A 25829-nucleotide genomic window follows, 5' to 3' on the forward strand; every position below is an offset into this window, starting at 1 on the left:
TCACAAATTGTTTATCTTATAGTAGATATTACCCATCATAAACAAACCCAAATATAATAATATTCGATAGGTAGAACCATAAAGCATTTTGTGAGATTAATGATTAATTACTCTGTTTGGGATATCATTAAATACAGTGTGGGAATCAAAAGGTGCAAATTATACTGTGTAATGCGGGCTCTGTGAGAATATATTCTTTTTTAGGAGAATGAAAGAATAAAAAGAAATTTTTGCTGCCACACTAGTTAAAAATGGCTCCATGTTCTACAACCAGAGAGAGTTTACATCCTTCCACGTGAGGGATGTTTTACTGTGTATTCGCGGGCCTGAGGAGCATTTTCACATCTAGGAAAAGGGAAGATACCAGGCATGGCCCCTCCCACATCAATGGACATTTCTTCAGTGTCCAGGCTCAAAAGAACAGGCTGAACAATAGGAGCTCATACGGGCTTCTGTTTAGCATTTCTTTGCTAAAATCGGCAAGACCTTAACTTCAGGAGCCACAAGGTCCTGGGTTCAATCCCCAATACCTCCTCTAAAAATAAACAAATATGTAAACCTAATTACCAACCCCCTCCCCCAAATTAAATTAATTTTAAAAAAGGGGTGGAGGAGGATGTAGCTCAAGTGGTAGAGCACATGCTTAGCATACACAACGTCCTGGGTTCAAGCTGTAGTACCTCCTCTAAAAATAGACAAATAAGTAAACCTAATTACTTCCCCTACCAAAAAAAATTTTTTTTAATTTAATTTAATTTAAATTTAATAAATTAAAAAAAAATAGAGGAGGGAGGATATAGCTCAGTGGTTAGATTTTTGGCCCATGTGTCTATTTACTTTCTGGTCTGCTTCTTTTCCCCTTATTTCACTCTGAAATAGGTTGAAGTATGTCTGATGTGTTTTTCAGCATCTGAGTAAATAGAATTTTGTACAGGGGGAACAAGACAGGGTCTTACTGGAATTCCCTCCAGGTGATGACCTTCCTTATCCCACCGTGAATAAGTTCTAAACGTGTGAGCATCTGACAGTGCCCCTGTCCCATTCAAGCATTGACTAGAGAGGTCCAGGTCACAGACTGTATCTTCACGACCTGTTTTATATTTCCTCAGGATCTGGGAAAGGAGGAAAAAGAAAGGGGGACAGAGGTTTTAATACGCCTTTAGAGTACAGTGTCGAGCTCTATTTCAGGGTCATTCATACATTATCACCTTTAATCTTGCAGCTACCCTGAGATGTAGGTGTTATTATTGCCACTTTATGATGAGAAAAACTGAGGCTTAGCGAGTTTGAGCGTGTGGCCCAAGGCCGCTTAGCTGCTGACAGCTGAGAGTCAAGGGTAGGTCTCTGATGCCAAACTCCACGCCCTTTTTATTATTCTATCCTTCACTCCTCACTAGTTAAAACTATAAAACCCCACCTTAAATTTTAACATGAATAATTTTTTTTACCAGATTAAGATAATTTTAAAATTAGCTTCAATTCACAGAAATATGTCATTAATTTCTAAAACATTCTTGCCTCACAACGTTTATTGCATATGGTGAACAGACAGAAATAGATGCAATGGGTATTGTTCCTTTAATTTCAACTCTGACTTTTATCAAAGCGTTCGCACGACTGACTTTCATTTCTCATCTGAGAGTCCTCCGTGCATATTCCTTTTCAGACCTTTACAACCTGACTCGAAAGCAAACTTCTTGGCTTTACTTCTGTTAACTCCCACAGCTAGCACGAAAACATTTGTAGAAACTTGAAATGATAAGTCCTGTTCTTCTGCTGGCACTTGATTTTAAGAATTTTGTAAGTGTTACCATAGTAAGTAATGCCTTGAAAGTCAATATTTTTTCTTAAAAAAGTTATGCTTTGCTTATTTTTCTGATCTCTTTACCTTTTGATGGTCTACCCACATTGAATAGTTTTCTGCTTTGTTCCATCCAGGAAAGCAGATGCTTATGGGTTCTGAATGTAAGCTCGTAGGGGATAAAATAGGAGTGGGTTTCCATCATGGAGCGTGCTGTGCTTTCTAACAAAAGTAATGTCCCAGTTGCTGTGATTTGTAGAAAGCCATCAAGAAAAAGTAAATTCACAAGAATGGCCCCCAAAGAACTGTTAAAATTAGACAAAATTTATATTATTCACATATTGACAATAACTTTTTTTTTCCTGTTACCAGATAAATGTAAAAATTTGGGTGACTCAGTGAGTCAATAAAAACTCTGAACAGGAACTCTTTAGATAAATTCCACTTGCTAAGCAGATTTTATAGAGGGGTCTGAAATGTTCACTACTCCTTTGTAGTACACACACACTAGAAAGTTAAAAGAATAGATTACAAGCTTTAAACTAATGACAGTTTTTCCTGAGTAATTTTTTTGCTGCAGATAGCGCTTACATTTTGAATTACATTTACTGTTGCTTCTAGCAAAATAAAGCTGAGTTCAGTAACTCACATTTGTAGGTTTGTAATAGTTGTTTATCAAATCTTATTACTGAAGAAAACTAATCCAATAGCTGAGTATTTTAGTAATTTACTGGGGTGATTTTTCATTCTGATTTCCTGATAGTTACGTGTAGAAAACTATTTAAGTGAAAATTTCTGTATAAAGGACTAGCATGAGTTATTGCAATTTTGATTCAGGTTTTCCATTTGAAAATGAAAATAATTACAAAACTTCTCCATAGTCATAATTTAGAAAATATTAACAATTATAAAATAGCTTTAAGTATTATTTGCTATTGAATTATCCAAATGAATTATACTTAACATAACCATGTTGCATCTATTGGCTTAGACCTGTAAATCCATTATGTGTGTGTACATAAATATATACATATATACTCAAAAATAAAACTTTATAACACGAAATAGAAATTAAAATGTTATAATTTTTACAATGATATGAATGTAGTGAAAGTTTACTGGATATGTTTGTTTTTAAACATATATTTCTTCGTCCTTTAAGTTGGGACCCAAACATTTTTGCGTATGAGCCTGATTTTTAAAGAATGTTTAATATCTGAAGTTTCAAATTTTCAATATAATCAGTTGCAATGCAATAGAACAAAATATTCCAGTAGTAAATATCTTTAAAACAAAATGCTGCCTTGGATTATTAAAGCTACATAGTCAAGGAGTGTCTGTGACAGGTTAAAAAGGCAATTTTCAAACTCCATTAAATTTTAAAACTCTAAGTATAATCTTTCAGGAAATACTATGAATGGGGTCCCTGTTGGTAGATTTCGTATCTTGCTCCTTGCCGCACATGTGCATTGAATTAAAGGAACAGTAGCGGTTCTATTTTACAGAACTGACACTCTTCTCTTAATACGCATGTTTTGTCAGTTTTTTGGTTTCTGTTTAAGCAGAGGGATACCCTACTCTGCTAAACTTTGGCTCTTTTACTCTAACTACTTTAATGTTTTACTTCTATAATTATTTAGGAACTCAATTTAAGATAGTGTTCCACCACTGTAGGGAACGCCCTCAGTTACAAAGTAGTTGTGTAGAACTCATAGCTAAGATTTTTCTATAGTGAGGCTTTTTTCTTAGATGTGTAATTATCATTGGCTTCCTGAAATTTCGAAAACCATGCTGTTCCTGAGGTTGAGATTCGGCCTGTTTTTGTTTGTTTGTTTAACTTCTTCATTTTATTTAGAGAATGTTACACTTTTAAAAAAAAATCAGAAAGAAAAAATTAAACATACATATCCATGGATACACAGTAGTGTTTTATTCTACAGAATATCTAGGTTCTGGTCTGTTTTGAGCTGAAACTGTATCATTTCCCTTTGTAAAATGTCATTTCAAGGATAAAGCCTTTGTTTCATAAGAGTATTACAAAGACATTTAACATAATCATCAAAACACCACTTTAAAAAATTCTCTAGCGAAATAGCTATAATCAAAAATTTTCCATGAAAAATTTGTCATTTATATTTGCTACAGAAGCATAGAACAGTTTAGTTTTGAAAAGATCAAAACAAAAATAGATAATACGTGTTCTTATAGTGAGAAATGTATTGCTACTTTAGGAATTGCCACTTAAGACTAAGAAAATCACACAATTAACCCTCTCAGATCATTTTCAAGAGAGAGACTTCAAATCACTGATTATGTTTTAGCTATTAAGATACATTTGCGTTTAATTCAAAACCAGTCCGTTGTATTCATTGTAAATTGATGCTTCTTATTCAGTTGCACTTGTCTTGATGGAAATGATTTCTGGTTTGTAATGAGAAGGTGTATTTGGATTTAGATTCATAATATGTAATGATTGCATTTCTGTGAGTTTAGCTATCCTAAAACAAAAGGACTGGGCGAACCCTTTTGTCACTTGGTAGCAGGTGTTCCTTGGTTGTCTGAGGAAATTAGCTAATGCCTGCCACACGGAGTGCAATCAGGTAGACATGACATCTAGTCACCTGGTTGTGTGAGCTTCTACATTTTCAACAGATGACTGTGGACCATGCTGTCAGGAAACAGAGATGATGTGACATGGAGAGCGAAAGTAAAAATTTGTTTCTTCATCAGGTTGCTTGATGACTTAAGGATTGTGTTTCGAAAAACAATCAGACAAGTCCCCAAATCTTGAAAAGCAAAGTGAAATTGATTAATGGTAACTCACTTATTTTAATTCAGTTTTGTTTTCTTGTTAGTCATTTTTTTGTATAACAACGACACTGAAGACTAAAATTAAGTCAAATGACCGAGGGAGAAAAATTATGACTATTGTGTCTACTTCTAATTCAATTATTTATTTCAGAAAGCTCAAAAAACTAAATGCCACAGTTTTGAACCATTCCTGAAATAATTTGTGAAAAAAGCATATTGAATAAAATGGAGTGAAATGTTTACAATAGTTTTCTCAAATTTTGAAATATGTTTACTTTTAGATATTTTCCTTATCAGAAAATAAAGAGAAATGTTAAGGGAACTGTAGATTTATTGTTAAAAGTTACTTATAGTTCTGATTAATTGACCTTGGATGACCAACTGACCTCTGCTCGCTTTAAACTGTAGGGTTATTGCCTAATTTACTGATGGAAGGTCCATTTTGAGAACTGGAAATTATTTAGGCTATGCATCAAATTAATTAGAAAATTTTAAATTAAAAACCAAGAATCTATATGAATGGTTAAGTTTTTCTTTAAAATTTGTGCTTTCACTAACTGTTTGCTTATCTTGATAGTCATAAAAATATGTCATAAAAATACTTACAGTTGATGTTAGGTCTCTTTTCTCATTTTAAGTGTTTCTAATACTAATTTTCTAATATAAACTGTCATGTTAATTTTAATACTTATTCTTGGAGTAATTTAGCTAAAGTTTACATGAGGACTTAGAAACAAAAATATATGCCTTCATCCATAGATGACGCTATGCAGTAGCAAGTGACATAGGCATTTCTAGTCAAACTTACAGCCTAGCTACTTTTCTAGTCAAACTTAATTAAAATCGATCCCATTAATTCTTACTCTTAACTTTGGCTTCACTTATTATTTAGTGGACCACCAAATGCTAGATTCTTTTCTTCTTCTTCTCCTCCCCTCCCCCCCACCCCTCCCTCCTCCCCTCCTCCTCCTCCTTCTTCTTCTTCTCCTTCTTCTTTCTTCTTCTTCTTCTCCTTCCCCTTCTCCTTCCCCTTCCTCTTCTTCTTCTTCTTCTTCTTCTTCTTCCTCTTCTTCTTCTTCTTCTTCTTCTTCTTCTTCTTCTTCTTCTTCTTCTTCTTCTTCTTCTTCTTCTTCTTCTTCTTCCTAATTAAAGGAGCTTTCTAGCTAAAATTAAGGGTGATCATTCTTCCTATGTAAAATAACCATTAAATTTAAAACATACCATCTAAAACCAGTTCGTGTGCTGCCAATGGAATAGCTATTATTTTAGAAGAACCATGGTTCATGGTGCACTGGAATTATTTCTTACTTTGAGAAGAAGAAAGGTTCATACTATGTTAAATTAAGAGCAAGTGATTCTGGGTTCGTTCAGTTTTTCACGATTTCCTACAATATATCTGTTCCCAGTAGAATGTATAATTTAGCAGAGAAAAGAGACATGGGACATGACTTCATATCGAGGTACAAAGACTCTGAAAGGGCCACACCTCGTCTGGTCTGGGTTGGACATCAGATACCTTACATCAGGGAAGGCGGTTTTGCAGAGGGAATGAGATTGAAAACTCAGTATGATGTAGGGGTGAAATGGAAGAAAGGTGTTGGGGTTGGAGGAAATCACATGTGCAAACGTCCTGAGCTGGGAATGATCAGAGTGTTTTCCAGGAAACAGTACTCTCTCTGGCATCTTCCCATTGTCTTTTATGTTATGGGAGACATTTTCAAACTTGTCCTTCATGTAGCCAGAGTTATGTTCTGCTGGATTCTTTTTGTTCTTTATCAATTTTAATTTTTTTATGTTTTGCTATAGCATTATAAATTCTTCAGAGTTTTCCAAATTTGGCCATTTCTCTTATTTAAAAAATCCCTTTCTCCAAACCTTGACCCAGACATTGCTATGAAATAGGTATTCTTTTACCAATATTACATATGAAAAGTAGAGGTTGAGTGAGATTATGTAAATCCCCTATAGTTACCCAGCCTGGAGTCTATAAAAGGCAATTTATGCATGACAAAAAGTATAGTGTATCAGTTACTTTTCAGGGCTATTGTGTTGCTAATTAGGGTACCTACTAATCTCCCAATATCAGCACATTCCCTATTGCCAGAGAGAAAAGAGACCAAGATCATGATAATAGTTTATGAGAGTCACACACACAAACACACACACACACACACACACACACACATGCAGACCCCAAGGTTTCCATTTCCTAGAACTGGAGCTAAATAAACTTTATTTCTTTATTTTATTTTGTTTTGCAACTTAAGCTTCTAGAATTAAATTAATAAACAAGTTTCTGACAAATTGTCGATTCATTCATTCTTCCACAGCATCCCTAATATGTAAACAAGCAAAGCGATAAACCTCACCTCAAATATCAGAGGTAATTTTATTCTGTAATTATGTACAACTTCACTTTAAAAACAAGAATAGATGTGTTCCAATGTTAATCCTGTTCGCATAGACTAGTTAACTCCAACTCTCCATCTTGGGACTGAATGTGTCAACTAACCTGCACAATTCTGGATATTCTATTGCATTTTTAGAGCTTGTAAATTCTATATTTATTTCAGATGCCTTGTTTTCCTTAAATAGGCATGTGTCTTCACCTAATTGATAGAAATAGTCAATAGAGGTTACTTGTATTTAATGTCGTCACTTCTGAAATTGTTTGCATTTCAGAGCTACTGATAGCTACCGCTCCCTTGTAGTCATGAAAAAAATCTCACAAAGAGTTAAGACAGTCAACAAAGGATGCCAGAGGTGACTTTTAAGGAAAAAAAATTTGGGTAAGGATGCTGGAAATGAATTATGCAGTGTTAATAGAACTTCAAGGGAATAGCATGGTATCAGGAATGTAAAATAGAGAAAAACAACCCCCCCCCAATTTGCTGGGGTTCCAGAGAAAAGAATTGCCATGTTTAGGTCTTTCTACCAATTGAGCTACTTTGTAGAAACTTTACAATTCAGAATGTACTGTGATTTGAGAGGAGCAGTGTAACATTTCACTAGTTATTTACCTTACACCCGCCTCCTTCCAACTAAAACATAATTCGTTGCATAGTATGTTCTTTTTCACTTAAATCCCCACATGGAATTCATCAGACATGATAAAATAATGTACTTATTCCTCTTTAGATCTTGGGGGAAGAGAATGTAAAAGTGTAACCAAAGCATAATTTATTTTGCAATTCTTTGATTTTTTTACTGTTTGTCTATCTTTCCTAAAGGACTTTGAGTTTAATAACCAATAAATATATTTCATGGAATTTAAGATGTTTTAATAAATTATCTTAGGGCTTAACAAAAACAAGTAAGAATTGCTTGCACCAAGGATCAACATCAATTAATAATCTGATATTTATTGTACCTGTCACTTTGTGGGTGATATGGTGATCTAAATGGTCCTGGACCGCCAAAAGGCTGGATAGATAAAGCATGTGACAAAATTGGAAATGATGGAGTGCTAAAACCAGAGGGAGACAGAAGTATTCAGAGAAGTTAAAGATTGATTTATATTCACCCTAGACATGGGGTTGAATTAGAGCTTTAAGAATAACTACTATTTAGAAAGTACCAGGGGAGGTAATTAGTTGAGCTAAAAGGATACAGTATGAATTAGGCACTGTTGTTGAGCGACTATGTCAGATTAAAGAGAAAGTAATTATATTATGCCTAAGTAGAGCAAAGGTTGCGTGTTGAAAAGTGACAGAATGTAAAGTTGGAAATGTTGGCTGACATTTGGTGGATCAAGAAAGCAGGTTAAGAGTCTTCAGTTTTGGTTTACTATTAGAGACACCAGAAATCCACTGTGAGTCCCTGAGCAAAAATAAAAAAGCAGTGTGTTTAAAATTAGGTTTAACAATGGTCTTGGTTACACGTTAGAATAACAAAGAAGAGAAAGAATCAAAGGTGTCTTTGAGTTAGAGTAGGAGACACTACCCAGTTTTGTGAAGAGCCGTCTTAACTTTGGTGGTGGACCACAATGTCCAAGTTGACGTTTCCCTCATGGATGTTAGTTATAGAGGAAATGTAGTGTTGAATTCTGAAATAGAATCTTTAATGTCTCTATTCTTTTCTTTTTCTGAGGGGGAGTGAAGGTAGTTAGGTTGGTTTGTTTGTTTGTTTATTTGTTTAATTTTTTTATTAGCGGCACCGGGGATTGAACCCAGGACCTCAGGCATGCTAGGCATGCGCTCCACCACTGAGTTACACCTTCCCCCTCTCATGTCTCCTCTTATGCTACATAGTCTTGTAAATGAATTGGTCATTTTTATCAGAAATATAAACAATTTACTGCATGTTTACTATGTGATTCTTAGATTCTTGGCGCTGGTAAAAGAACTATGAGATTTTTGCAAGACAGAGGCACATGGGCAATGTTTAGATAAGGCATATCAAACAAATTTATAGGATCATCCATCTTTGTCCATCAGCAAAGCTACATCTTCAAGACTGAGTTTAAATATCACATCTCCTTGAGTAGTTACCAAATACCCCATAAAGAAATGGCTACGTTCCATGAATTTCTTAATTCAATCATAATTGTATTGCATTATTTTTATTATTTTAATGGTTTTAAGTGTCTTGTGTTTTTATTCTGATCTTTATTGGATTTAACAGTATTAAAGATATACTCTGGCATTATTCATTTAATAGGTGGTATGTGTTACTTAGATTATTAGCACTTTAGGATAAACCAAGGACAAAGGCAAAAGACGCTTAATGAATTTATATTTATATGCTACCTTTGGTATATGGTAGGAACTCAGTAATAGTCATATAATAAATAAAATAGTAAGTATTTCCCCATCTTCCATAAGTACTAGTGTGCTATATCATGAATATTCACAGTATTGATTACTTTTTCAATGGGGCTATCAGAGAGAGTAATGAATGCTCTTCTGTTCAAAAGGTCACAATTTTTTAAAATTAAAATTAGAAAAAATAATATACACTTGAGAAAAGCATTCTTCTATGAGTGAACATATATGTATACTCCCTGATAATTTATGTCTAGTACTTGATAGTGTGTGATGTTTTAGTATAAAATATGTTGTAATTTTTGAAAAAAACAATGAAGTCAAGAAATAGGCAGGGAAGTGCCCAAGATAAGTGGCCTGGAGGAGTAGCCCATAAAGGTGGATCCAAAAGAGAAGGTTAATAGTTGGAAAGAATGTACACATAATACAAGTTTTGAAGATCCATTAGCAATTTGCACAGAATTAAATATGTCCCAAGTCATAACTAAGAATGTAAGTGTTAACGGGAAGAGAACATCTCAGATACAGTAATAAGTCTTAATAATCAAGGCACGAACTTAAACTGGTTACCTACACAAATGGGATATAGTATTGCAGATAATATAAAAAGGTAAATTATCCCCCAACTATTAATTTTTTAAATTTAAAATATTTTAGGTACCTAATAGTCTATATTAAATGGTCTAACAGTCTTTGATCTCATAATATACATAAAACGCATAATATATTATCTAATGGTCTCACAACTCAGTATATGTTTCTAAATGAAACCATATGTGAGCAGCTGTCTCAGAGGAATGAGAGGAGTTGTCTGGAATCCATGTCCTCTTAGCTTGACTTTTCCCTGGTACATAGATCATGCTGAAAATTGTCAGCATCCTGAGACTCTACGAAGGAAAATGGTAGCAGAGGAAGTTGCTATTTACTGAGGATGCTCCATGGGTAGCAAGACTGGATTAAACATTTCATATTCTTTATCTCCTGTTACTCTTCATAATGAGCCTGTAATATTGGTGTAATTATCTTATAAATGAAGAAACCGAGGCTTGGACGGGGATGAAATACGCCTAAAGTCACCCTGCTAGGAAGTGGCAGACCTGGTATTCATTCAGTGCCGGGGTCCAAGCCCTTTCCTCTACTCAGCACTGGCCTCACTCATAAAATGGTAACTTGTTGAAAAATGAAGTCAAATCATTGTTTTACTTATATCTTTACAGAGATTTTAGTTAGTTCGTTTTTTACTAAATATTTTGGAGGGTTGGTGATGGAGGGATACAGTTTTCAGATTGATGCCAAAGCCAAACCAGAACTGAATTGCACATTTAAAAAATCAGTTTTCTGCTTTTTCAATCATAGTTTCCCACATGGAGAGATCTTTGTATTTTTTTAAACATCCAAAACACACTCTGCAGTTTGCCAAGGCATGCGGGGTTAAAAATAGCATAGGTGGTGACCATACACAATTGAAAGCAAGTTTTATTGGACTACAGGTGACAAAGAAAGTTAACTTCAAATAGTCTTTACCCTTAAAAGAACTAAAGCATTTATGCACCAGAAGAGTCCTTGGTATCTGGTAAACAATCAATACTTTTTAAATAGAATAAATGGGCACCTCATGATATCAACATCAATTGAGGGTCCAGGATGGATTGGTAAATTTAAAATTATCTCATGAGAAGTATATCTTGATGAAAATATCAAAGCAATGATGTTTTAATTGCCTCATTTTACACATCTTGTGGATAAATTAATCCAGATAAAATGAATCAAGTGCATTCATATTTATTTTCCAGTGCTCAGCCTCTTGTGGTAAAGGTTTAAAGTACCGTGAAGTGCTTTGCATTGACCAATTCCATGGGAAATTAGAAGAAAAATATTGCAGTCATCTACAGAAACCTCGAACTCATAAAGCTTGTAGATCTGTCAGATGTCCTTCATGGAAAGCCAATAGATGGAAGGAGGTATGTAACGTGTTTTATGATTATATATGCATTTTTTGCATTAAAAAGAAAATCTGAATTCATTTTCTATGCTTTAAATAACCTTGAAAGTTTTACTCCACTAAGTGTGTTTTATTCCATTACACATTTTTTGCGCCATGCTCTGAATTAATACTGCACAGTGTTAACATGTTTGCTAAGTTCATAGTTTAATAATAAATTAGTCCTTTGATTTGTGTGTGTGTGTGTGCCTGTAAACTTTACAAGAGATTCTGTTACTGAATGCTAAGGAGGCTACTGATGATTATAATATTATTCTAGGTGGTCTAACAGTAAAATATATGTGATGAGGTATTTAGTAACTGCCTTGTTTCCACACCAAAGTCTTGGATTTGAGCTAAGGTTGCAAGTTGGAAAAGGGACTGGTAAGTTTCAGACAGATGGTAATTGGAGATGGTTAGAGTTAGGGACATGACAGGGCACGGGAGCCCGGCCTGGTCCAAGGTCGGAGTGGACACACTTGGAAAGACTCAGCAGCAGTGAAGCTGACACATGGATTAGAGCAAGGCTAAGAGATCAGTTTACAAAAAAAAAAAGGGCGATTGATACTTGCCCTGACATACTCAGGGAAGTGAGCTCAAAATCTAAACTAGGGGATCCATCTTTTGCTGACGGAACTTCCTTGTCTCTGTCTGATGTCGGAGCTCTGTCTGTTAGGAAGATAGGGGTTCAGACGGGAGCTCAAAATGGGGTTCTCCTGGACCGCTAAGTTTTTATCATTCACTCCATGAGATGTGAGTCTTGGTGCAGGGCACCAACTTTAAAGGCGACGGTGTCAGTGTGCCATTGGTTTTGAATAAAAAGCTACCATATTCAGCGGGCATCTCAGGTTTCTGTGTAGAAAAGGCAGCCTTGTCAAGTGTTAGGGTACTGAGAATTGTGGTTAATGTTTAACTGAAACCTGGGGGCAAATATATCCCTGCTTTTCATCTCAAAATAAAAATCAACTTCTTTTTTAGTGGATTTTTTATCTTGTTGATGTTTCTTGTGCTTAGTTTCAGATAATTTTTTGGTTTTGATTTTGCAAAAAGTAATTTAAATATTTTCATCATTGCTTCATATGATATGGAGGTGGGACAGGGAAAAATCACTCAGCTAATCTTATTATGCAGAAATTGTTCAAATAAGTGCAGGATGTTAAGGCTATCTGTTGGTAGGATTAGGTTTGCCATTTTATTTTTATAAATATATATTTTTCTGAGTGTGTCTGAGTCCAAGAGTGGGCAAAAAAATTTTTCTTTGGACTAATCTATAAAGATTTGTGAAAGTCTGCATTACCAACTTGTTGAATTCATGATATCCTGCCTTAAGGCACCAATTGTAAACCTTCATTTTTCTAAAATAAATTAATTGAAAACAAAATATGTTTGTGTGCATATGTGTGTGTGTGTGTGTGTGTGGTGTGTGTGTGTGTGTGTGTATTTGCTTCTATGTTGAATTTTGGTAAAGTAAGTAGAATTATTCTTCGTGGTTTAGCAGAGGCCATGATTTAAAAGTTTTCCCATTAACCTGCTTTATTTAATGAATGCCATTACTACCTAGTTAAGTTGTTCAAGAAAGAAACACTGGGTCCATTCTGTGTCCTTGTTCCTTGACGCTTGGTTAGTCACTCCCTGACTTCTCTTAATTCTCCCATCCAAGTAACTCTTGATTGTCCATGGCAACCATCCCAGTCTAGTTCTTCATCATCTGTTTCCAGGTGTACAAGGGCCTCCCTGCATATATTATTACTTGCATATGGGGTGAGCTCGAGAAGAAATCATGTTATTGTGTCTCTTAATTCTTCTATGACTTATCGTTGTATTTAGGAGGTAAATCTAAAGCCTAACCCAGGCCTATTTCTTCAGCATTAATTCTGGCCACAGGACCTTCAAGACAGTGGATGTCTTGTTCACTAAGCACCCAACTTAGTATCTAGCTAAACACATCTTACTTCGCATACTGTGATTTAGTTGCAAAAATAAAGACCTACCATTTCTTAATTTATATCTTTATCATACTGTGGTTTTGCTTGAAGTGGGGGTTTGCCTTACTTTATTTGGACCAAGATGTGGCAGAATAATGGCAAAGTAGCTTTCCCTGAGAGGCAGAGACAGGCTACAGGCACTGAACGCAGCACACGGCGAAGTCTTTCAATTCTGACCTCGGCAGGAGCTGCTGGGGGGCTGGTCGTGGATGTGGGAGAGACTCGGCTTTTTGGACACACGGTTCCCTGTTGATCCCGGGGTTTCTTTTGCTGCCTTGCAGCTGCTGTGATTGCTGGTCACAAGGGACACTTTCTGACCCTTGACCTCCAGCCCCGCCACAGTGAATCGACCATCAGTGCTAACAGCTTAGCCTTGGCATACTACCAAGTATGGAATTATGTAAGATTCACTAAGGGAACGTATCGCAGGGGTTTCTAAGATACAGATACGAATTTGTAAAAAGTATAAAAGACAGAGATGCTTTTGTACAGAGTCTGCTTTCTTCTCTTTGAGTCGGTTTTGCTCATCATAGACATTAGCTTCATACACCCACACAGTCCCCTAGTCTCTTCCAGACACAAATGACCACTTGTGAAGTCGCTGGCTTTTGATTTATTCTATAGAAACTACCCACATGCAGTTAACAATTGCAGGCTGTCACTGCACTGCATATAATCATATATTCAGCGGAAGTGTAATTTCAGGCGTAGTTACGAGATAATCACTGGTTGCTACTTTGCTCTGACTGCAAAAGCTGTAATGTTGCTTTAATATACTCACGCGCTATAAAATACTTTCATTTTATTACTGTTTTACATTGTACCGCAAATGGAGAGTCTCATCTGGCAAACTGTGACCACAGAGATGCTGCGGCGAGTTTTGAAGCAGCACTCTTAATTTTGATATCATTTGTTCAATGAAAAGATTTCATGATGCGTTTTAATGACTGCTGCTAAAAAGGAACAGATATGCATCCATAGGGACCTTTGTCCTCTGGGTGTAGATGGACACGTTTGGAGGCAAAATAAATACTAAAATCATTTAAAAAGAAAAAAAGAGTCCCGGGGAGGGCATAGCTCAGTGGTAGAGCGCATGCTGAGCACACATGAGGTCCTAGGTTCAATCCCCAGCACCACCACTAAATAAATAAGTAAATAACTAAACCTAATTACCACCCCCCAAAAAGAAATTTTAAAAAGGAAAAGAAAAAAAGCCTCATCCTTTCCTTTTTTGTTTGTTTTTACTTAATTTTGCGTTTACGTACTTGGGAATACCAGCTTCACCTATAAATTCACATTTTTAAGGCTAGCATGGTGTTAGATTCCTCATTGTCTCGTGTCCCCTATACTCAGTTTAGTGTGGTCTTTATGCTCAAAAGAAAAAACACATCTAGAATTCTCACCTCCCCTCGATCATAGCAAACCTGCAGGACCACTTAGAAAGATACCTAAAGAATCTCACGCGACACTATTGACTGGAGCCAAGTGGCAGCTGCCAGTTTCTCGGTTCCCTTCTCAGGGACCCATCATTTTCTTTCTAATATTTTAAGATCAGAGCTGGAAACAAAGGTGGTGAGAATTCCAAAAATCTCACAAATCTATGGGCTCGTGCCCATCTTTCTCAAAGTCCCTAATCTGAAAAAAATTTGGGGTCGGGGGAACTATATGCTAAAGGTGGGCATGCTTAAGTGATTTTGTATTCCTGTAATTCCGTATTTTCTGTATTTCCAAAATACATAAATATATAAATCTGTATTTCCATATTTTAAAAATTCTGCTGTGTACACATGTGTCTTCTATAATCTAAAAAAGATAGTAAATCTTAAGATCCCACAAGTCCTGACCAAGAACCCAGCACCTCTTCATCTTAACACCCAAGTTAAGTGAGGTTTCCTCCAGGAAGACAGGCTGGAGCCCAGGGTCAGGCAGGAAGGACGTCTTTTCGCTTGGGGCTGGGTAAACTTTGCTTCTGCATCTTTTCTAGCTAGTGCCAGCAATGCTGTTTTTTGCATTTCTATGCTACCTGTTAACTCTTTTCCTTTATCCCCTTTTTTTGAGACTTAAGATGCTCTGTTTTTGAGTGGACTGAGACGACTAACATGCTTTGGTTTGAGACCCATGTTGAGAAACTTTTCAAGGCAGAAATAATTGCATCTCTTTAAGTAAAGTGAAACAGTGGGGATAGGAAGGAAGCAGCCAGGGACACTCACTTCCTGACACTGGGGGAGAGACCTCTGCGTTCTTCACAACCGTGGGCATTATTCATCATGCAGATGAGGAAACTGCAGCTTAAAGGCGTTAAGTAGCTTGTGCTGGTCACAGGCCAGGAAGTGGGGTAGAGGTGGGGTGAGCACCTGAACTCTGGTTTATCAGCGCTTTGCCTTCTGCAGTTACTGTCAGAATTATTTTATTGTTATCATCATACATGAACTCATCTTTTAAAAAAAATTATCCGTGTTCCCTAATTTATACACTGCTCTTTTTTAAAGGGGTGGGGTCATCAGGTTTTTATTTATTTATTTTGATGGAGGGACTGGGGATTGAACCCAGGGCCTCATGCATGCTAAGCACACACTCTACCACTGAGCTAAATCCTCCCACTACATGAACTCATCTTTATACTTCCTTAGCCACGTATCGCCCCTCTTACAAGGCACCTAAAATCAGTCATTGCAGACTGTCACTGCACTGCAAACAGCAATGCATTCAACAGAAATGTAATTTCTATGTTGTGTTGAGTTCGTTTCAGGCTTCTTTATGTATAAAAAAGTCTGTTGCATAAATTTAAGATAGATAAAGATTTTACACATCGTAGGAAAATAATGGAGGCTTTAATTGATCATGTACTAAATATGGTGTAGTCACTTAAATCACTAGTAACATATTAGGCTACATTAATAGATAAAGAGTGTTCAAATCTTTGTACTAATAGATTCTGGTCAGATTTTTGGAGTAGTACCCATTCTGGGACCCATACTTGACAAGTCTTGACCAATTACCAAATCCTCGAGAATAGTCTTGACAAATGACCAAATCCCCAGAGAAGCACAATCAAACTGTGGTAACTATTCTATATCAGTTCCATTATCTTCTGCTGTTGCAAGTAGGAAAAGCCCTGATTATTAGTGGCTTAAACTCAAAGACATTTATTCTTTACATAACAAAACCAGAAGGTCACTGGTTTTACATTTGATTCAGTAGCTCCACAATGTCTGCCTACTGGATTGGCATTTTTGCAACTCTGTTGATCAGCTCCTAATGGTCACAAAATAGCTGCCACTGTTCCAGACCTCACACCTTTGTACTTTCTCACATGAAAGTAAGTATATATTTGTTCTCTGTTAGTAAGGAGGACAGATTCTGGGCAGTGAGTAAAAATTTATGGAATAATATTTCAACTCAATATAGGAGAGTATCTGCCAACTTCAGAGTCATCCAAAAATGAAATGATTGCTTTCAGGATATGGCTAGGGAAGTACGGGTAGGTTTGATGTTCATTCATTCACCACTGCTAAAAAATGGACTTTAGAACTGAAGAGGAATTGGGATTAGATGTTCCGAAAGTCTTCTCTAATTCAAAATCCTCTGCTACTGCTACATTATTGATTCACTTAAAATAAACTATACTTACAAATATCTAACTATAATAACATCAAAACCTTAATCCATTAATAAGAAATCATAAAAAATGCATCAAAAGAGGGCTTTACTATTTGCATTTTAAGTAATTGTTTATTAAGTAGCAGAGTAAATCAGCCTTAATGAACCCATTTTTCCAATGTACATTCTAACATTTCTCTGTCTCTGCTTTATAATAGCTCAAATGGCTACAGTATCTGTGGATTGACTAAAATTTATGATCTCCATTTCCACTGTCAAGTCTTTAAAGTGCTAGTCTATGCAGTGTTATAGTATATTTATGTATAAATAGGAATTTGATTTTTCCTGTCTGAAATAATTAAGCAGTGGTGGTTAGCTGGTGCACACCAATCAATTATTTGTGTAATACTTGTAATGATAGCCTCTCATTGTCTTCATATTAATTACCTGGATTTTTTAAGAAAGATAAAATTTAACATGCCTTTACATAAACACATGTTTCTGTAAAGCTGTTAAATAAGGGTGCAGATTTTGGAGTTAGAGGTGTACCCTGGGAGGCCATTCTAATAAGTCCCTGGAAGTGAGAGTGGGTGCATAGCTTCACAGCATCCAGGACAGCGAAAGGAGCTGACTGGGCAAAGGCAATGAGTTCTGCTTTGGGAATGTTGGATTTGAGGTGCCTTGGATATATCTTTGCAGAAAAACACAGGGACATTCTTGTGAATACATGAAAAATCCCAGTAAATACATGAAAATATAAAGGTAGAGCTCAGAATGATGATCAAGGCTGGAGGGAACAGATGTAGAAACCGTGGGTACCTGGGAGAAATTGCTCAGAGAGGACGCAGGGGTGTAAAGAGAAGTGAGTAATAAACAGAAGCCTGGGAGACGCTAACATTATAAAGGCTGAACAGAGGAAATAGTTAAGGACTCCAAGAAGGAGCAAGGTAAGAAGAGGAGAGTCCCTGCAACCAGAGGGGGATTCATCAGAGAAGCTAAAACGACTCAACAGGAGGCTGCCAGCGATGCTGAACATGTCAGCGAGATTAACTAAGAAAAGACGTGAAGTTTTTGTTGCATTTGGCAGCAAGAGGGTATTGATGACATCAGGCCAAGAATTATTTCTTTTAAGTGATGAATTCTCTTCTCTGCTCAAATCTTAAATCACATCAATTGACTCTTTTGTACTGTTATCTCTAAAAAAGCCTGAAAAACAAAAGCTACTTGTGTTCTTCCAAGCAGTGGTCCAAGGTTTCTGTTTGTTTGTTTTGTTTGTTTGCCTTTAGGGTGAGGTTCACAATAGTAGCTACCCATAGTCTCAATGGATTCTTCTAAATGGCTACTATGGTCAAAGGGCCAATAAGCTACTGTGGATTATTGAACAATAGAAAATCGTATTTGTCTGACAGAATTTCCTGCTAAGGGGGAGGGTATCACTCAGTGGTAGAGCGCATGCTTAGCATGCATTAAGTCCTGGGTTCAATCCCCAGTCCCTCCATTCAAAAAAAAAAAAAAAAAAAAAGAATTTCCTGCTAAGCTGTGTTTTCTGAATCTTTTTTTCCAGGAATTTGTTTTTTTAGGTTTAGAGGTAGGGAATTTTCCAAATCTAGTTTATATTTCTGAAATTATTCCTGGAAAATGAAAAAGGAGCCTTATTTTATAGGCTAAACATTCCCATGAGAGGTTCAGATAAGCTGACCTCCATCCTGACATCTCAGTCTGCGTAATATGGTGCCCTGCACACAGTACCCAGTAAATGACTATTGTGTCCGTACAAAAGAGCCATGCCTTTTTTGTGAAAACATTCAAGGGGTGGCCAAATTCAACTGCTTAAGCAGAAAATAAGGGTCAATATAAGTAAGCTGGGTAGAGGTGTATAAGTTCTTCATAGGCTAAAAAAATATATAAAAATTCTCTTTTAAATCCCCTGGTTGCCGCTTATACACACAAGAAAAAAAAACTAAATTTGAAAGTAGCTTTTGAGTAAAAGTGCTGTAAGAGGAACTCGAGTCTACCAGGTGAACTAAGTCCTTAACTTTTGTGGGCTTTAATTTTTTTTTTTCCAATTCATGGTAAAACTATATTCTGCAGATAAATATTTATTGTTAGGGAAAAAAGAAATTAGTTATTCTGGGATTCCTGCAGAAATAGACACCTCAGTGAAAAACCCGAATTTTTACCCTTATAATATCACAGTTGGGAACAGAGATGAGGTTCCACATAACACTTAGTATGACCTCCAATCCCTTCTGGAATAACAAAGAGTCTCAAAGCCAAGCTCACGAATGAAATAAATACCCCGAGACATTCTCCATACTTTATTAATGTTGGCATCACAGCTCTTGGTTGTGGTCAAGCTCTGTTGTTTTATGACCCGGACTCGTAGAGCTGAAAAAGCCCTGAGACTTTGCCCGGTCCTTCTCCATGCCCAGGAGGCAGCGCAGTGAGAGTTCATTATGCTGTACATCAGAAACTGACACATTGTAACTGACTATACTTCAATTAAATAATTAATTAATCAATTTAAAAATTAATCAATTTTAATTAATGAATCTATTTGAAAATCAATTCATTAACTAAAAAAAAGAAGTGAGCTTAAACCTGCTTCTCCACTGACTCGAGGTAGCAGCTCAGATCAGGCAAGTAACTTAACATCTCTGAGTCTCAGCCCCAGGACCTCCTTTATAGAACTGCCATCAGGAATAAACGCATGGGACGTTGTTCTATGAAATTTTACAAGTAACACAGGATCTTCTTTGTACAGAGAAGAAAAACAAGACCTGGAAAGGTTAAGACAGGTTGTCTAAGTAAACTGTAGGTTTATGCCATCAGTTTCCCCAAACACTTGTCCTTTGAAATATAATCATGAGTCAACAAATGAGCAATTATTTGGATCCTCAAGCTGTAGTAAGTACTAAAGGCATAAAGATGACTATAGCCCAACCGTGGAAATTACTGTTTCTTTGAGGGAGATTACGCATACAGCATAAGCATTTAAATAATTTTTAAAAGCAGTGTAGTAGTAGAATGGTTTGATTGTGTGGTCAGTTTTATAGGTATGAGGTATGTTTAAATTAGAAGAGAGATTTATCAATTCAGATGGAGTATCTGGTCGTAGTATTTTAGAGGCTTGAATAGGTACTGCAAAATAAAGAAAATCAATTTGTACATTTATGTGCAGATGCTTCAGACCAGACAATATTGAAAATACGTCTTGAGTGTATTTTCTACTAATGCATGATATAATAGTGGGCTATGCTGAGAAGAAACAAGAAAATATGCCATGGCTCTGTTTTGCAATTTTTACCTAATTTGATATTTGTTAGTTCATTATTCAGATCCTCTGGGCTTCTTTGTAGTGCTCCGTGACCTGTGGCTCTGGAGTTCAGCAAAGGGATGTGTACTGCCGACTGAGAGGTGTTGGTCGCGTGGCAGAAGAAAAGTGTGATGGGTCCACGCGGCCTGATTTTCAGAGACAGTGTTGGCGTCAGGACTGCCTGCAGTACCAGTGGGTGGCAGGAGAGTGGCCAGATGTGAGTACTGACCAGTAAACTCTCAAAGACAACTTGTCCATAAAAGAATGTGTTCTCATTTTGCCCTTGCATTGCTAGTGTTCAACATCGTGTAAGAAAAGGGAGATGCATCGGCAAGTGATGTGCATGGATGCCCAAAACACTCGTGTGAATGACAGTTTCTGTGATCCTTCAACCAGACCTCCTTCAACTAAAAAGTGCAGAAATTCTCCCTGCAAGTATATTGTGGTAACAGGAGACTCCTCACAGGTAAGGCAAAGAAGGACGCTGAGAATTTTCCCTCCTGGAAAATGTAACTGAGTCTCACATTTGACCCAGTGGAAACTTGGTCTGCATTTGAATATGGGAGCATAGGGTGGCGTGCTTATCAATCTAAGGAATAAAACTGCTTACCGTAGTTGGTGCAAATAAAATAACAGTACCCTGGATGTTAAACTCCGGTGCAGTTCTGAGGTGTCAGGTGGTGACAACTGTGAAACCAACCACCAGGATCAGTTTGGCATCTCACCCTGCATAGTTCGCTGCTTTAAAAAATGTTTTTCTTCCAGTTTTATTGAGCTGTAACTGACATACAGCACTGTATAAGTTTGAGGTGTACAGCATGACTTGACTTACATACGTCATGATCTGATTATCACAGTAAGTTTAGTGAACACCCATCATCTCTATAGGATACAAAATGAAAGAAATAGATACTTTTTTTCCTAGCGATGAAAACTCTTAGGATTTACTCTTAACAACTTTCCTATACAACGTACAGCAGTGTAAATTACATTTGTCATGTTTTACTTTACATCCCTAGTACTTATTTAGCTTATAACTTGAACTTTTGACTGCCTTTTTCAAAACAGCTTTATTAAGGTATAATTGACATACAGTAAACTGTGCATATTTAACGTCTACAGCTTAAGCAGTTTTGATGTACTTATACACCCATATAACCATGACCACATTCAAAAAAGAGAGCAACTCCATCACCTCCCAAAATTTCCTTACCAGACTTTATAATTTCTCCCCCTGCTCCCTCCTCCACCTCATACGCAAACTAATTTGTTTTTCATACTAATAATCTGTCCCTATATTAGTTTGCATTTTTAGAGTGTTAAATATATGGAATCATACAGTATATACTGTCTTTGAGATTCAGTCAGGTTGTAGTATGTATCAATAGTTTATCATTTTTCACTGTTGAATAATATTCTGCTATACGAGTATCTTTAAGTCTGCTAGTCTTTTCTTCTGTGATGTCTGATTTTCCATTAATCCCCATCAATTCTACTTTTTTTAATCTCAGACAGTGTAATCTTCATCTTTAAAAGTTTGATTACAGCTTTTTTATATCTTTCATGTCATGTCTCTACTTAACTCTGAGCATATTACAACTATTAATAACTTTTTAATGTCCTTCTTTATTCATCCTAACATCTATGGGTGTGTTTACAATTTAGAAAATTTTAGTGTATTAATAAGTGTGTGTAACTGACACTGTGATGTAATTCTAGAATGTTTATTACCCCAAAAAGAACTCCATACCCATAGTAGTCACTCCTCATTCCATCCTGCCCCCTAACTCCAGACAAATACCTATCTATTTTCTACCTCTGTGGATTCACCTCTTCTGGATATTTCATATAAAGGGAATTATACAAGATATGGTCTTTTGTGTTTGGGTTCTTTCACTGAGCATGGTATTTTTAAGGTTCATCTATGTTGTAGCATAAATAAGTGCTTTATTCTTTTTCATGAATGAATAATGCTCCATTGTAGGGATAAACTACATTTTGTTTATTCAGTCATTAGTTTATGTCATTTGGATTGATTCGCTTTTTGACTATTACGAATAACGCTGCTAGAAACATTTGTGTGCAACTTTTGGTGTGGACATATGTTTTTAATTCTCTTGGGAAAGTTGAATCTAGGTATAGAATTGCTGAGAGTCTTATGACAACTCTACATGTAATTTTTTGAGGAAATTCGAAACTGTTTTCCACAGTTGTGCGCCATTTTACATTCCCACAATCACTGTATAAGGATTCCAGTTTCTTCACAAGCTCACCAACATTTGATAGTTTTCCATTTTGAGTGTAGCCATCCTAGTGGGTCTAAGTGGTTGTCTCACTGTGTGTTTGACTTGCATTTCTCTAATGACTAATAATGTTGAACATCTTTATATGCTGTTTAGCTGTGTGTGTATCTTCTTTGGAGAAATGTCTATTCAAATCTTTTGCCCAGTTTTGACCAGGTGATGTATCTTTTTACTGTTTAGTTGTAAAGTTCTTTACAGATTCTGGGTATAACCATCTATCCATTATATGACTTGCAAATATTTTCTTTCATTCTGTGGGTTGCATTTCCACTTTCATTGTTTGTTTGCCTCTTTTTTTAAATTGAAGCATTTTAATTGAAATATAATATTATATTGGTTTCAGGTATATAATATAGTGAGCTCACCCCGTTTTTCCTTTTAAGCGTTTCCAGATAGTCTGTTGTTCACCTGACTGTTACCCACCTCCTCTGGAAGCTGCAAAGTTAAACAATAGCCTTTATTTGTACTCAAAAGTGCCCCCGAGGAAAAACGCTTTTAGCACCGGGCAAGCACTGAGTGAAGTCAAATAAAGAGAGACTTCCAAGTGGGCTCTTCCAGAAAACCACCAAATAGCTCAAATAATGACAGTTCTCTGGAAAGGAGGTTTAGAAAGATGTCCATCCCCTCTCGTGGCTTCTGGGCTGCTGTTTTGCACCATGTATTCAGGGCTGTTGATTTTCAAAGCTACTGTAGAGCTGGGGAGGGGGGAATGGGAAAATAGGGCACACCAAAACACCACAAAGCTCACCCTACCTGCCGAGATTTAGCTTTTTTTTGAATAAGCACTTCCTGGATTGCTGCAAGCCTTTGGTTAATTTACAGAGTTCTGAAAAAGTTGTTTTCACAATTTTTGCCATTTTTTGACCCATTGCCTTCATGGAAGAGGACATTTTCAGAGATCCTGACTCTGCTGTTTTCACTGACGTCACTCACCTCTCTGGGTCGGCTTTGATAGATGGATTTTTCTCCCCATCGTAGATTATATTTTCCTGCCTCTTTGCATGCCGGTTAATTTTGTATTGCATGCGAGACATTATGAGTTTTACTTTATTGGCGGCTGGATGACTTTTATTCCTGTGCATATGTTTTGAGCTTTGTTCTGGAATGCAGCTATTTTATCGGCAAGCAGTTTCATCTTGTCTTATCTAGCTCTTAAGGCTTTTGATGTGAGACCAGAGCATTGCATTTGTTCCATCTAAGGTGAGCTATTCCCCTCTATCGTAACAAGATCCTTTTGAGTATTTTACCTATTGCCTCACGTCCAAATGAAGGGAACAGATGCCATATTTGGTCCTGTGTGAGTGCCAGATACAGTGATTCATACATCTTTTAATTGGTCCATTCCTTGGCCTCAGCTGGCATCCTCACCTGTATGGATGCTCTGGTCAGAACTCTGCTGTCCCCTGACTTCCTTTGCCTTGTTTTAAGACCTGCATACTCTCTCAAAAAAGTAAGCTGGGATAATTATAGGACCATCATGTTTGGTTTCATCTTCCAGGGGTCTCTATCCTTTACTGACTAATGTCTAGTGTCTTAAGAGCCATTGTCGTATATATTTTGTCCACATTTTTTCCATTGTTTTAGGTTAGAAGGTAGTTATTTCTTGTTACTCCTTTTTGCTGGAATCAGAAATATATTTGCTCATTTTTGACCTGGACCTTTAATTTACATCTAAATCACTTACCTATTCTGGTTAAATGGTAGTATGCAACACATCGTAAATATAAAGATAAATGTATGCTAAACTTACTCTACATTAAAACAAATAAATGTCCCTTATTTTGGGTAAGAACCCTTGATATGTTTCATTTCTCCAAAGCTGTGCTTATCAGGAGTCAAAGTTCCATTCAATTAAGCTATTCTTTGCAGTGTAACAAGAAAAAGGAAATGGGCATTACAAATAGACAGTCTATCCTGAATCTGGACCCTTTCTATTTATTGGTGCGACTCTGGGAAATTTGCCTAAATGTCTCTGAGCCTCTGTTTACCCACCTGTAAAGAGGCTAATAAATAGGAATGTTGTGGGGATAGCATATTAAGCACCTGGCAAGTAGTGGGCCCTGGTTGAGTTCAAGGGCATCTTCTCCCTTTGTAACAGTGTATTTTTCAGTGTGCAGGTAACTGTGGATTTAGTTACCGACAAAGGATTACATACTGCACTGGGATCCGATCTACTGAGAAATCGAAGCTTCGTCAGCTGTGGCCTGTAACCTATCGAGAATGCCCCGTGCTGCCCTCCCCTCAAGTGTACAACTGCAATTTTAAGACCTGTTTGCACATGGCCACTTGGAAAGTGGGAACATGGAGCAAGGTCAGTAGATAATTATGAATTTTAAATCTTCTAAATGAGACTTTCTAGTTGTGGAACGCCCAGTAACCTGCATGTCTAACTAGATATCAGACATGTCTTATACCCTTATAGTCTGACAATCACTTTATCAGTTACTTGTGTAAACATTTCAATCTCTTTTTCTATGTTAGCTGTAACCTGCGTTAAGCAGGGACCATACCTAATGCTTATTTCTGTTCCTCAGTCTTGGCCCAGTGGCTTGCATTTTGAGTAGATGCTTAAGAAATATTTAGTGGCTGGGTAAAAAAGTAAATAAATCTGATATTTGAGTAATAAAAGTTATTTGCACCATATTCCACTTCCAATTTAGTGGATAGAAAGCCAGTAAATACTGCTTTGCCAACTTTGCATGTAACAATGAGAAAAACACCCAGTTGCCTGAATAACCATCATTGATTGATATCTATCAAATATTTACAGTATACTGCTGATGTAACTATATAAAATCAATGGAAAGAAGCCAGTAACTGAGAAATAACAGGTTCAGTTTCCTAAGGATTACTCCCACCTGTGGTTGTCCAGCCTCCAGGATATTTTTGTATCTGCAATAATTCCAGCCACTGCTGATCATCACTTTGTTCCAAAAGAACCCAGTCTGACAGGAGGAGATATGTACTTACTGCCCCACTACCCATTACACACTTGACCTTCAAGTTTTATTCTGTTCACAGTGCTCCGTGACTTGTGGAGTTGGGATAATGGAGAGAAGAGTGGAATGCCTGGCTGAAAATGGGTGGTCCAGTGACTTATGTTTAAAGCGTTTAAAACCAGACGCTCAGAAGAAATGCTATGTCAATGACTGTAAGCAACAGACTTCGAAAATCTATCTAGTACCTAGGTGTTCCTAAGAAGTTTTAAGTAAAATTTGCAAATAAATATTTGGAGTAGTCATACACTCCACAAAATGCACTATCCTTTT

General features: G+C 36.6%; 1 protein-coding gene across 1 annotated transcript in view; it reads left to right on the top strand.

Annotated features, from left to right (window-relative positions):
* ADAMTS20 (ADAM metallopeptidase with thrombospondin type 1 motif 20) overlaps nucleotides 1-25829 on the top strand; it is a 133947-nt gene that overhangs the window by 91868 nt on the left and 16250 nt on the right. Inside the window, exons 29-33 of the mRNA XM_072972965.1 lie at nucleotides 11169-11336; nucleotides 20301-20474; nucleotides 20553-20723; nucleotides 24671-24871; nucleotides 25582-25711. Coding sequence (XP_072829066.1) covers nucleotides 11169-11336; nucleotides 20301-20474; nucleotides 20553-20723; nucleotides 24671-24871; nucleotides 25582-25711 — 844 coding nt within the window. The remainder of the gene's footprint in view (nucleotides 1-11168; nucleotides 11337-20300; nucleotides 20475-20552; nucleotides 20724-24670; nucleotides 24872-25581; nucleotides 25712-25829) is intronic.

This window comes from Vicugna pacos, chromosome 12 (assembly GCF_048564905.1).
Source record: "Vicugna pacos chromosome 12, VicPac4, whole genome shotgun sequence".
In the NCBI taxonomy this organism is placed as follows: Eukaryota; Metazoa; Chordata; class Mammalia; order Artiodactyla; family Camelidae; genus Vicugna; species Vicugna pacos.